The sequence below is a fragment of the Emys orbicularis genome, chromosome 19 (genome assembly GCF_028017835.1).
Source record: "Emys orbicularis isolate rEmyOrb1 chromosome 19, rEmyOrb1.hap1, whole genome shotgun sequence".
In the NCBI taxonomy this organism is placed as follows: domain Eukaryota; kingdom Metazoa; phylum Chordata; order Testudines; family Emydidae; genus Emys; species Emys orbicularis.
The window spans coordinates 16,885,556-16,899,135 of record NC_088701.1 but is presented as its reverse complement, the minus strand read 5'-3'; the positions used below and the strand labels follow the sequence as shown (position 1 = coordinate 16,899,135).

The window sequence follows — 13,580 nt, the reverse complement described above, 5'->3', positions numbered from 1 at the left end:
GCCCACCCCCCACCCCTCCACGCACTACACAGGCTCCCATGTGCCTCCCCTCCCCCACACACTGCTATGCCTTCGATGCCAGACCCCCACCCCCTCAACACAGCCCAGACCTTCCCTGCTTGACTCAACTGCCCCCCTTAATCCGTCGAACCCCCAATAACGGCACCGACACACCCCGGCTAGCAGGACCCTGCACTCACCCATCACTGTTCACGTCAGCAGCAGCCACCGCGTAGCCGAAGTAGGCTGCCATCTGGGGGGGAGAAAGGGAGCGTCGGGTTCGGCAATTAGGCTGCGGATTCCCGATGGATTCTCCCCCCACCCCCCGCCCCCCCACAAGAGGGGAAACCTCCCAGGGCGGGGCCCACATGAGAGGCTGGGGGCCAGGAACGCTCTCCAGTTGGGCCTAGCCATGGGCTGGTCCCGGCTCTGCAGCAGGCCGGGTGAAACAGGGGCTCCGGGCTGACTCCCCGTGGTGAGCAGGGGGCTGGGGCAAGGAGCTGGTGCGTCCAATCCTTGGCCTGAGACAGGGACGCTGCCAGGATGACAAAGGGATTTTCAAAACTTCCCTTTCTAGTCCCCCACCCCCCTCAAGGGGACAAAGCCCCCCCTCCCCCCAGTGTTGGCGCAGACACCCCGAGCCTGCGGGGACCCAACGCCGCACGGCGCCAGCTCCCCATCTCATCCCCAGCTGCTAAGGGCCATGCGAAGGGCCAGGGCTCAGCTGCTCTAGCCAGTATCTCTGCCCCTTTGCAGCCAGGGATGCAGCCAGTCACCCCTCTACAGAGGCAGCCACTGCTGCTGGGGCCATGGGGCCACCAGCCCGGGGAGAGCGCTCGCGAGACCATCTTTCTATTAACACGCCACCCACGTGCCAAGACAGCGACAGGCCCCTCGCCTGCTGGCTGAGGTGGCATGTCTGCTGCTTCTCGGGCACTGGCACAAATGCTGGGGAAGGGGCTTTTCCCCCATGCTGCAGGAGATTATTCATCCTCCTCCCCTCGCTGACAGGGTTATTTCCAACACGGGAAGCACTTCTAGCACCCCCATGGTACTACCCAGGGGCCTTCTGGGTCAGGGACACCCAGTCTGGGTAAGGGCCGTGCCCCTCCCCCTGGGAAGAGCTAGCAGTTCCCACCCAGCGAGGGGCCTAACGGGCATCACCCACTGCCCATGGGGCTCGTTCGATCCCTTGGGGTGGCCTCGTTCCAAAGCTCTGCTCAGACGTCAGAAGAGTCCCTGCCAAGCACACGGACCTGGCCTATGTGGCTGGCGCATCCTGCTCACCTGCTCTCCAGAGAAGTTATACAGGGACTTCATGTCTGATCCATTCAGGACAGTGACCTGGCAAGAGAAAACCCAGGTCACAGCTCAGCTGCCGAGACCCCATCCCAAGCCCTCAGTGCAGAACTGCTGTGACCGGGACTCACTCCCGTCCCAGCCCCCAGGCGGTTTCTATTCGCCTCCTCTGGACAGTTCTGGCCCAGACGGCCCCTGCTCACTCCACTGCTCCGCTGACCCAGAGCCCAGCCGGGGGATCTCACCTGGTGTTTGCAACTTCGTCAGGTAGAAAATCCAACTCCCACTTCTCTGGCGCCTCCCCTCTGAGGGGCTCTACGGGTGATGCCCACAGCAGCTAAGCGCCCTCCCCACGTTATAGATGGGAAACCACGTCAGAGAGAAGTCCTGAGCCCTCATCCCCACCCCCACTCTAACCACTAGATCCCACTCCCCCCAGAGCAGAGAGCAGAATCCAGGGGTCCTGAGTCCTAGCGCGCACCCCCCCCTAACCACTAGACCCCACTCCCCCCAGAGCAGAGAGCAGAATCCAGGGGTCCTGAGTCCTAGCGTGCACCCCCCCCCACTCTAACCACTAGACCCCACTCCCCCCAGAGCAGAGAGCAGAATCCAGGGTGCTAAGTCCCATTTCTCCTCTAAAACGTCCCCTGTCATCTTTAAGCGGTGGGAGTTTGGGATCCTTGGCAGGACTCGGGCAGTCACTCTGCCGCACAGCAGGATTCCTGGGCAGGTCACAGGAAGGGCCTGTGATGTTGACAGAGCGGGCGATGAGGTCACATGCGTGGGGGTGACCACAAAGCCCTGGGTGGGCCGGGCCGGGCCGCTACTTCCTCCACGCCATCTCCACCCTCCGTTTCTTCACCCCCGGCTTCGCTCAGTCACAGTATGGGGCAGATGTCAGGGCTTGGGCTGGCACCCAGGCTCTAGGACCCAGTGAGGTGGGAAGGCTCAGCATCTACCCCACAATTAAAGAGCCCCTTAGTCTGAGTCAGCCGGCCCGGCCGGCCGTGGGTGTTTAATCGCAGTGTAGACGTGCCCTCAGTCCTGCCCGGGGCAGTGTGTTAGTTACTATGGAAACGACCAAATCAGCAGGACTGTGGGGCTTAGCAAGGTCCATGCTTGGGGGTAGGGGAGCTTGTACCGTGGACCCCGCCCCGCCCCGCCATCCTGCAAGCAACTGCTGATGACATGAGCACCGCACCCCCCGCCCTGCAGACACCCCTGGGGTGCGAGAGCCCAATGGTGAGGCAAAGCCAAGCTGGTGAGAGCAGGGGGAGGAGAAAGGGGCCAAACCATCCACTTCTGGGGGGTGCAGCAGCAGTGGGAGCAAGAGCCCAAGCCAGCCTGGTGCGAGGGGCTCCCAGGGCAGGTGGAGGGAGGGCCCAGTCTAGCAGAGATGTCCTTGGAAAAGAAGAGACCCGGAGCATTTGGGTGCAGCCAGGCGCAGAGACGGGGGACTCCTCTGGCCCCCAGGGGAGGAACCCCCCCACCCTACTGCCCCAGCTCGGGATCTTACGTAGCCGTAGGTCAGGTTTCCCTTGGGAACGCCAGCCACAAAGTCTGCAAAGAAGCAAAGAGATACGGGTCCGTTAGCTCCAGGCGGGTCCCTGGGGGCAGCTCAGCCTGTGGGATGCTGGGGTGGGATGGATGACACAGACAAAGCCAGGCCAGCACCCCAGGCAAGTGTGACCCTGGGCTGTCCAACGCCACATCCCATGGTAAAGCAGTTCACCCACATGGGGGGTGAGGTGGGGGGGAGAATTGTAGAGCCCAAACTCCAGGGGGCTGAAGCCCCAGCCCAGCCAGGGTTCAGATCTGCACAGAGTCCATCGATCCATCCGCCACCCTGCACCCACTGATGGCTCACTCACTGTCTCAGTGCGGGAGGACTGGCAGATCGAACCAGAGCCCTGGACCCCAACCCCCCAAGTCCCCCCAGCTCAGCTGTCCGGCTATTGCTCAAGTAACCTGGGGCGAGCACATCATAGCGGCTGGCCTACCAGGGTAACAGCCTATCTGGCTGCTCTGAGGGCAGGGCGCTGGAGGTGCTGGGTTCGAACCCCACCCAGGGCGGGATGGCATGCTCATTTCTGCCTTTTACGCTGGGCCCAGCCAGGCCCCACGGTGGGAGCCAGCCTGCCCTGTGCAGCTTCCTAGCCTGGCTGGCCAGACCCAGGAGCGTCAGCTCAGCCTCCTCCATAGCAACTGCTTCTTCAGAGCACCTGGGCTCCAACCAGCACTTGTTCTGCCCCAGGACTGTCCCTGCCATGTCTACAGGGGCAGAACTTGGGGGGGCATTCAGCATTTACTCTCCCTTCCCCCCCTCCAGAGAGCCCAGAACGGCAGTACCTTCGGTGGAATCCCCGCTGAACTCACCGACAGCCACAGAATACCCTGCATGGGGAGAGGAGCAGAGGGGTTTGGCTCCGGCACCACTCAGCCCCTGGCCCTTCTGTCCCCATTGTTTTGGTTAGGCCCTATATCAACACTGGGCAAGAGGAGCTGGCTTCTCAGTGACAGGCTGATGGATTAAAAGGGAACCACACAGAAACACTCCTCAGCTGCTTTGCTCTGCCCCGGAGAGGGGTTAGTTCCTTGACGGGGCCCTGGGTGACGGGGTTGGGGGCTCCGTGACCTTGGCAAGCCTCAGTCCCTCTCCATGCCTCACTCACCCATCTGCGCCAAGGCACAGGCCGAGTCTGCACTAGAGGAGCTCCCCGGAGCCGTTCCCTTAGTTACTGTCTGTAAAGCACCAGGGAGCAGCAGGGGGCTGGGAGGCAGAGACTGGTAGCTAGTGGTTGGATCAGGGCAGGGCTGGGAATCAGGACTCCTGGGTTCGATTGTCAGTTCTGGGCGGGGAGTAGGATCTAGTGGTTGGAGCTGTGGGAAGTGCTGGGAGGCAGGACTCCTGGGTTCTATTCCTGACTTTGTTGCGTGTCCTTGGGAGTAGTACAGCTTCCATTTCCCCAGCTATAAACAGGAACGCCCCCAGCCCCCCCATGAGGAATACCCCTGCCCCATCTCCCCCAGCCCACGGCAGGTGTCACCATGCACCCCTGCAGGGGGGGGCACTCGGCGAGCGAGACCGGCTTTGGGCACGTCTCTCCGTTTGGTACTGGGGAGCAGCACTTGAGTCTCAGCCCCTGAAGCTGGCAGCACGGCCAGGTGCAATGCCTATGCCCAGGCCTGGGGAGCAGGGACCGCCCTGGGCAAGGCCCAGTTCCCCCTGTCTTCCCCGGGCGAGACTGCCCATGAACCTGCAGTGAGGAGCCTTGGTCTGCTGGGAGCTGGGCCAAGCCCCCGGCTCACTTCCCACAGGCACCTAGAAGGGGTAACCCGCCAAATACTGGGGGCCCTCTCTCTACATTCAGCTATCCCCCTCCCCCACCCAGAGGGTACCTTCCCCCATCAGCCGGGGCACTCACCCAGATAGCTGTCGTCATAGTTGGGGGTGGCCTGGCGTGTCTGCAGCTGCCCCTGGGTCTCCAGGATTAAATACCCGGGGTAATAGGCCTCCTTGATCTGCTCCTGCGTGGCTGAGATCACCTGGCCTGGGGGGAGATGGGGCGGGCGGCTGAGAGTCCAGCACTGAGGAACAGGGGAAGGAGTGGTACCCCAGGGAGGGGTAGAACAGGGAGAAGATGGGAAGGGCAGTAGCGGGGGGGGGGGGGGGGGAGTAAAGATGGTGGGGGAGGGGAAAGACTGTAGGGAGGGCAGTAGCCGCTGGTGGGGGAGGGCAGTAGCAGGGGGAGGGAGGAAGGGAAATACGGTGGGGTAGGGCAGTGACAGGGGGTGGGGGGAGGGAAAAGATGGTGTGGGAGGGCAGTAGCAGGGGGTGGGGGGAGGGGAAAGATGGTGGGGGAGGGCAGTAGCAGGGGGAGGGAGGAAGGGAAAGACGGTTAGGGCAGTGGCAGGAGGTGGGGGGAGGGAAAAGACAGTGGGGAGGGCAGTAGCAGGGGGGGGAGGAAGATGGTGTGGGAGGGCAGTAGCTGGGGGTGGGGGCACTCACCTTGCCAGAAATAGCTTCCAGGGCCTCCCAGCAACACTCGCCCTGTCTGCAGAGCAAAGAGCCAAGTCAGAGCCACAAGGCAAGATCCTGCCTGGGAGTTGGGGGGCGGGGGACAGATTATCCCCAGTGGGGTGTCGCCGGGTTCACCCCTCCCCCACCAAACCCCTACTGCTCCCCCCTTGGCCACAAGGGAAGCAGCTGGGATGAGCAGGTTCAGTGTCCCCCCACCCCAGAGCTGGGGAGGGAGGGCTCCCACAGAGGGGTAGAAGAGTGGGGCAGGGCTGGTGTCTGCAGGCCCAGCTGCGACAGGCAGAGAGGGGCCCCGTGCTGCCCCCTAAGGAGTCGGGGAGACACGGGAAGGGCTGCTGCTCTCTGTGTCCCCTTGGGCATGAGTGACACCGCCGTAGACCTGCCCTGGCACCGGGGGGGGGGGGGGGGGGGAAGCAGGCAGAGACCCGCCCAGCTGGCCCAACAGGGCGATGCCCCGCTTGTGGGGCACGAGGGATGCGACCGGGATGGGCCGGAGGTATTGGGGGGGCTCCTCACAAGGCCCCACTCCCAGCATCCAGCAGCTCCCAACACGCAAGGTGTTGCACATAAGAACATGCTCCCTCTAGGGGGCACCCACAGATAGGATAAGGGACCTGCAACTGCTACCAGCTAGGGGAGCGCTCCCGTAGGAGGTGCCTGTTTGTGGGTCTGGGCTCGAGGCGCAGCTCTGTGGGGCGGGAGGTACGAGACCCAGCCCCGCTCAGGGGGGTCTGACCGCGGGAGGCCCCGGTGAGGAACCCAGCTCTCCCCCATACACATGCTGGGGGCAGCAGGCAGGGGGCGCTCTGCTGCTACCAGAGCTCAGGGGCGCAGCCGCATGGTATCAGGGCCTCTCACCTTGGTGAACTCAGCGCTAAAGCCACCCTGGCAGTAACCCTGCCCCGCCACCGAGTTCAGATCTGCAGAGAGAAACACCAGTGAGGGGGGAGCAGTGGGATGGGGGCCACTCGGGGGGGAGGGGAGCGGGACTGGGAGGGGGGCAGGGGGCTCTGATCCTGGACACCAGCACCCTGGGGTGGGACTCTGGGCTCCCAGCCCCCTGCACCGGCCACTAGGCTCTTCTCCCTGCCTTCCCAGGTAACGCTGTCCCCACCCACTCTGACCCCATCCTCTGGGAACGTGTGCCCAGCCCAGCGCTGGGGCTGTCAGGGAGGCCTGGGGCCTGGGATGGAAAGATTTCCTGGTTACCCCTCAAAGCAGGGGTTATCTGCTGCTGGGGGAGCCAAGGAGTTTGGGGTCTCCTGCCCACTGCCCCCCCAGCCCAGCCCCAGGAGGGGGCATTAAGGGACTCTCCCCCCGTTCCCTGTTCCGGTACCTGAGCGGCAGGGTGAATACTCCACGAACTTGGTGAAGTTGCTGACAGACAGGTAGCAGGTGCCAACGGGGTCTCGGCCAGATTCTTCCTTGAGGGTGCGCCAGCTGTACAGGGGGGCGCAGGCCTGGGCAGGGACAAAGCAAGCAGCAGTTGGGGACAGGGGAGACCGAGCGACCCAGGCATAGGAGGCCCCGGTACCTGATGGCGTCCACCCACCTACTAACTACCCCAGCACAGCGTGGGGCCAGGCGGGAACCCCCCTGCCCCATAGCCAGGCAGAGAATCAGCCCCAGCCCACCCCTGGGGGGCACTACCCAGCCGGGGTCCCCCCGGGCCATTCTCACCAGGATGGAGCTGCCGTGGGACCGCACTGTCGCTCCGAACCATTGCAGAGATTTGAACTCCACCGGCGTCTGCCCGTCCGTGCCATTCCCGCTGAAGTCGTGTTGGCGGGACCCTGTGGGGAGGAGCGTGGTCACTGCCGGGCCCCACGACTGGCACCAGCTGCTGCCCCCGCCGGGGGCCTAGGACACAAGGCTGAGCTGCCAGCTCGGCCCCGCAGAGGGCAGCGCTGACCCAACACGCCAGCCAGCTCACGGGTGCAAACTCTGTGTGGGACAGCACGGCCCCGAGGCCCCAGGGGCCCTGTCACCCGGGAGGGAGCTGCTGGCACGGGGGAGGGGGCAGCGTGTTCCGAGCTGTCTCGAAAGAGGGCATTTGGCCAAAGTGTCCCAGGAAGGGACAGTCTCTCCCCTCCCCCCAGCCCTTGCCAGCCCCAGGCAGGTCCCGCCTGCCGCCCACAGCCCCCCTCCCCCCGAGGTGGGTCCCGCCTGTCACCCGCAGCCCCCACCTCCCCCCTGGGTGGGTCCCACATGCTGGGGGCTTCGCTCAGCTTTGCTTTAAGCAGAGATGAATTCTTGGAAGAGCAAGAACCCCCCATCTCCCACTACATGTACCCTCCACTACCTGCACTGTACCCCTGCCCCCACCCACAGTCCACACTGCAATCCCCACCCCCACACTGCACCCCTGCCCCCACCCACAGTCCACACTGCAATCCTCACCCCCACACTGCACCCCTGCCCCCACCCACAGTTCACACTGCAACCCCACCCCCGCACTGCACCCCTGCTCCCACCCACAGCCCACTGCAACCCCACCCCCGCACTGCACCCCTGCTCCCACCCACAGCCCACACTGCAACCGCACCCCCGTACTGCGCCCCTGCTCCCACCCACAGCTCACACTGCAACCCCCCCACTGCACCTTTGCCCCCACCCACAGCAACCACCTGCCCCCTCCCCTGCACCCCTACCTCCACCCACTGCCCCCCACAACCTGTGCTGCAACTCACTCTGCCCCCTCAGCCCCACCCTGCCCCCCACCTCCTGTACTGTAACCCCCAGGACTTCTCCCCCCCATCTGCCCTGTTCCCCCTCCCATAGCCCTCCTCCCCTGCAGCGCACCCCCTGCCTTTGCCCACTGCCCCCCACATTGCCACACTTCCTCGGGGGGGGGGCATCCCCAATCCCACCCCACATGTCTCCTGCATCCCCCCTTCTTTCCCCTGGGCCCTGCCCCATCTTGGCTCCAGGGGTGGATGAGCCCAGAGCCACCTGGTTCATCATTAACTACTTATCTCAGGGTGAGGGATCACGGCCCCAGAGCAAGAGGCCATGTGGCTCCAGCTGCTGGCAGGGTGCCGAGGGGGAGCGGAGCCAGGAGAGCCTCTGGAGACGGATCCGCCAGCGGGGCCGGGAGCCAGACGGGCCACGTCTGGCTGGAGCGAGAACAACGTTTGGTGCGAGCCGCGCGGGGCGACAGCTCCCGTTGGGCCGCGTCCTGCTCTCCGGCCGTAACGCGATCGGCCCGACCAACGAGCCAAGGAAAATCCCCTGGCTGCGAGCCAGCCGGGGCCCCATCCAAGCCGGCCCCTCCAGGGCACCGGCATCCCTGCAGCCGGGGAAACCCCGCTCCAGGTCACCCCAGCCAGGCGCCAGCTCTGCAATCCAGCCGCAAAGCCCTCGCTTCCCTTTGCAAAGCTGGGTAAATATTTGTCCTGGGCCAGAGTGAGAGGCAGCCAGAGCCAGAGCCCTGCCCACGTGGGTGGGAGCAGGGGGTCCCTCCCCCCTGCACAGCCTTTAGCCCGGGATCCCAGCTCCCCCTGATGGCACTGACTGTGCCAGGAGCTCCCCTCCTGCCCCCCGGCCCATGGCTCGGTCCCCCGGCCTTGCACTGATCACTGCCATAGGACCCAGCACGTCACCCCTGGGGGAGCGACAGCAGGATGGATGTGCCCATCACAATGGCAAGACCAGGACTTTGCACCCCACCTGTCCCCACGCAAAGTGATGCCAGGGCCTGAGCTGGGATCACCCAGTTAAAACCAGGAGGATGCTGGGAACAGGCTGGCTGCCATGGAAACGCAGCCGCCTCTGGCGGGGCGCGGTGACAGCAGATGGTTGTTTAGGAAAGGAAGTGGCGAGGAAACACATAGCGGGAGACATGGGGGGGCACAGGAAACATCTGAGCTGGGAGGGGCCAGCACCCCTCCAGCACAGCCCCATCCTGGCAGCGCTGGGGGGCTGGGCTGGCCAGAGGAGCCACCCCCTGTGGCTGGGATTACAGCTTATCTGGGCTCTCCCTTACCAGGAGCACTGACTGCCAGGCCGCTCAGCCTCCCCTAGCTAGGGGTTGGGATAGCCTGGGGCTGACACCCTCCCCAAACCTGCCTCCCACCCCAACCTGATCCCCACCCCCAGCTCCACCTGTAGCAGGTGCTCAGGGGGCTGGGAGCTTGGCCGGGAGGGCAACGCTCCCTCCAGGGCAGGGAGGGGGGAGAACTAGGGCAATGCCCCATGGGACCAGGGCTGTTCCCTCCCAAGGGGATGGGGTGCTCTGGGTGGAGGCAGGCGCAGTGCATTCTGGGAGCAAGAGACCCCAGAGGGGAACAGCCTTGTACAGCTACAGCAGCAGAAAAATCCACTTTGGGGCCTATCGGAGGTGGGCACAGCAAGGAACAACCAGACTGGAAGTGCTGGCTGTGGGGAGAGCCACCTCGTTCCTCCAGCAGGGGGCGCTGTGGGGAGCAGAGCAGGAGCATTGGCTGTGGGGGGAGCTCCCAGCTACTCCAGCCCAGCCTCTCCAGCAGGGGGCGCTGTGACACTGGATGGGAATGCGTGGCAGACGGCACTGGGATGGGGGCCGGGGGCCATGGCCCCAGGGTGGGGCTGCACTGCCAGGTCCCTGGGCCCAGCCAGCAGAGGGGGCGGGGAGACAGTAGCAGGTTCCCCCCAGCTCAGGTTTCTCCAAGGCAGAAAGTCTCTGACAGGCCGGTGGGGGTCGCGGGGGCTCAGTCCCAGGTCAGCTCCGGCTGCAATAGCAGCTTGCAGGCCGGCTCCTGGCCCCACATGGAGCTGACCAAGAGCAAAAACCGCCCCTCAGCTCTCAGCTCCCGTTGCGCAGGCAGGCCAGGGCACCCAGCAGAACGGGGCCCGATCCCCCTCGGCACCGCCGCTGGGCTGGGTAACAACAGAAACCGCCTGGCTGGGGCGGGAGGAGACGGGTCTGGGCTGGGGAGTCTCATGTGGCAGCTTTCGAACCCAGAGGGGGCTGACCTAGGGGACAGGGCCACCTTCAGAAGGGCACAAACCCTGGGGGGGAGGGGAATTCTCCATGCCCCAGCCCCATGGGATCCCCCGATCCTGCCTAGGGCCTCAGGGCATCACCCCTACATAGGTCATCTCATGGACAATAGAGAATCTCAATCCTGACCCACAGCCCCCACTATCCCAGCCCTCGGCTCCACCCCCCAGCTCCGCCGGTGCCTCTCAATCCCAACCCGCAGCCCCAGCTATCCCAGCCCTGGGCTCCACCCCCCAGCTCTGCCGGTGCCCCTCAATCCCGACCCACAGCCCCTTGCTATCCCAGCCCTGGGCTCCACCCCCCAGCTCTGCCGGTGCCCCTCAATCCCGACCCGCAGCCCCAGCTATCCCAGCCCTGTGCTCCACCCCCCCAGCTCTGCTGGTGCCCCTCAATCCCGACCCTCAGCTCCAACTATCCCAGCCCTGGACTCCACCCCCCAGCTCTGCCGGTGCCCCTCAGTCCTGACCCACAGCCCCTGCTCCCCCAGCCCTGGGCTCCACCCCCAAGCTCTGCTGGTGCCCCTCAATCCCAACCCGCAGCCCCAGCTATCCCAGCCCTGGGCTCCATCACCCAGCTCTGCCGGTGCCCCTCAATCCTGACCCTCAGCCCCAGCTATCCCAGCCCTGGGCTCCATCCCCCAGCTCTGCCGGTGCCCCTCAATCCTGACCCTCAGCCCCCTGCTATCCCAGCCCTGGGCTCCCCCACACCCAGCTCTGCTGATGTCCATCAGTTCTGTTTGACAGGAGACTGCCCAAGGGGAGGAGCACAGCTGACAGCCCCCCTCCCCCCCTCAGCTGCTGGATTGAACACACTGGCCCCTCCCCCCATGAGGCAGATGCGCCCCTTACCTGTCTGGTCAAATTCAATAGGGGTGCAGCTGCTGTTGCCCCGGTGCCAGGGGCAGTAGTAGACGGCCCCGCCCTGCGTGACATTGGGCTGGCTTGTGTTGGCCTTGGGAGCTCCGACGAGGATGCTGATACTGCTGGGAAAGGGAGGAGGAAAGGGCCGTGAGTCGGAGACGGCAGCTGAGCAGGGCCCTTCTCCCCCAGCCACCCCAGGGTCCCTTCCCAGTTCCCAGGCTCCCTGCAGATGGGCCATGAGCCACTGCTCCAGCGCCCGCCGTGCCCCCCGCATGCTCCATGGGCATGGCTGGTACAAGGGACTGTGGGAGCTGTCTGCAGAGCGCTGGTGATTGTTCTCGAGGTGAGGTCGCTGTCTGCATGCCTGAGACCCCCTGCCCCCGGTATCCCCACTGTGAGCCCCTGGAGTCACTGCAGGAATTAGCATAACCAAGCTGACAGCACAGGGGCTGGGGGATGCCCCATCTCTTCCCCTGCTCCCCCAAGGGCTGGGGCTGCCTCACTGGGTACCGGCTGCAGACTCACCGCATGTCAATGTGCCATCCAGGAGGCTTGTCCCTCCCCTGGGATGCACCACCCATCTTCCCCCCAGGAGATCGATACCGCCCCTCAGCACAGCTATGGCACCAGCTCCCTGGCCCCAGCGCTGTGGGGGGCGTCGGAGCTGCGCCGCAGTGACCGAGCAGCACTGTGGGGGACGTCGGAGCTACGCCGCAGCGATCAAGCAGGGCTGTGGGGGGCGTCAGAGCAGCGCGGTGGGGGCGTCAGAGCTGCGCCGCAGTGACTGAGTAGCGCTGTGGGGGGCGTCGGAGCTGCGCTGTGGGGGGCGTTGGAGCTATGCTTCAGCAATCGAGCAGCACTGTGGGGGCTTTGGAGCTCTGCCTCAGTGACCGAACAGCGCTATGGGGGCGTCGGAGCTGTACTTCAGCAATCGACAGCACTGTGGGGGCGTTGGAGCTGTGCTTCAGTAACCAAGCAGTGCTGTGGGGGGTGTCGGAGCTGCGCCGCAGCGACCGAGCAGCGCTGTGTGTGTGTGTGGGGGGGGGGGTGTCGGAGCTGCGCCGCAGCGACCGAGCAGCGCTGTGTGTGTGTGTGTGTGGGGGGGGTGTCGGAGCTGTGCCGCAGTCACCGAGCAGCGCTGTGGGGGGCTGGTCCCTGGGACAATCCCATGGGAAAGTGACGGGGTTCGTTCATTAAGGAAAAGCCAGCAGGAAGGAAACAACCAGCCACGGTCTCCGCAAACACTGGCTGCCTGTTCCTGATAAGGCCAGGAGGGCACAGGGCCAGAAAGCAGAAGGACCAGAGCTGTTTAAAAAGGGACTTGCTTTTAAGAGAGGGGAGAGAATTGTTGTGGGGGTGGGACGAGACTCCAGAGCAGCACAGGTACCCGCTGGGGTCTGGAGAAGCAGGACCACTGGGGGACGGCAGCATCGACAGGGGCCCGGACCCCTGCTTTGAAACAGGGCTGAACCGCTGCAATGACCAGGTGGCTGGAGGGGTAGGGCGGAAGTGCTCTTGTGAGAAGACGCAGGGATTTCCCAGGCCTGACCTCTCCTTCAACAAGGGGCAAATCAACAGCACGGGACCCCTAGCCACTGCACTGGGGCCAGCGCTGACCGCAAGGGGAGAGCGCCCCCCATTGAACACCCCAGCCTGCTTCCTGCAGCACAGCGCCCCCTAGCCACTGCGCTGGGGCCAGCACCGACTGTGAGGGGCGCGTCACTTATAGAAGGGCCCAGCCTACTCCCTGCAGCAGAGCTCCCCCTAGTGCCATACTGAGGCCTCAAACCCACTCCTCATGCCCCCCAAACCCACTCCTCATGCCCCTCCCCTTTCCCCAGCTCTATCGCCCTCTGCACACCCCCTCCCCGTGGGGCCCCCGCGCTGAGCTGCAGGGTCTGTAGCCGACCCTTGTCAGTGCCTGGAACAATGGGCCCTTGTTGTGGGCATACAGGTGTGCACAGAGCAGTTGCGTGGCTGCAATTCACCCGCCAGGGCCCAGCCAGGCCTGGGACAGAGCTGAAACCAACCCCAGCCCGCAGGCCCCTGTGAGGAAGAGGGGCGGGCCACTACCGCCAGAACTGGTCCCAACCACTGCCTCCGTTGGGACAGCAACTGGCTGCCGGTCCCCACCACTTAGCCCCCCGGCTGCAGCTGGGACCAAGGCACCAGAATCCCTGCCCCAGGAACCCCAAAAGAGCCCGGTTCCCTGGATTCCCAGTCCAAGGCCCCCACATTCAACAGGAGACTTCCGTCCTCCGGTGCGGCCACGATTCCCGACTCGCAGGGACATGCCAGGCCTTTCCCACCTCACTTCCACATCTGGATCGGGCACCTCCAACTCCTCGGGATGGGTCTCTGCACCAATGCCATGAGCTCAGCTTCCCCCCCCCCCCCAAAA

General features: G+C 64.8%; 1 protein-coding gene across 1 annotated transcript in view; it reads right to left on the bottom strand.

The window, feature by feature from the left end:
* Positions 1-13,580, bottom strand: part of ITGA5 (integrin subunit alpha 5) — a 53,209-nt gene that overhangs the window by 23,678 nt on the left and 15,951 nt on the right. The window contains exons 2-11 of the mRNA XM_065419196.1: positions 11,168-11,301; positions 7,019-7,131; positions 6,675-6,798; positions 6,197-6,258; positions 5,309-5,354; positions 4,725-4,850; positions 3,649-3,693; positions 2,816-2,859; positions 1,288-1,344; positions 201-253 (exon numbers count right to left, since the gene is read on the bottom strand). Of these exons, the coding sequence (XP_065275268.1) occupies positions 201-253; positions 1,288-1,344; positions 2,816-2,859; positions 3,649-3,693; positions 4,725-4,850; positions 5,309-5,354; positions 6,197-6,258; positions 6,675-6,798; positions 7,019-7,131; positions 11,168-11,301 (804 nt within the window). The remainder of the gene's footprint in view (positions 1-200; positions 254-1,287; positions 1,345-2,815; positions 2,860-3,648; positions 3,694-4,724; positions 4,851-5,308; positions 5,355-6,196; positions 6,259-6,674; positions 6,799-7,018; positions 7,132-11,167; positions 11,302-13,580) is intronic.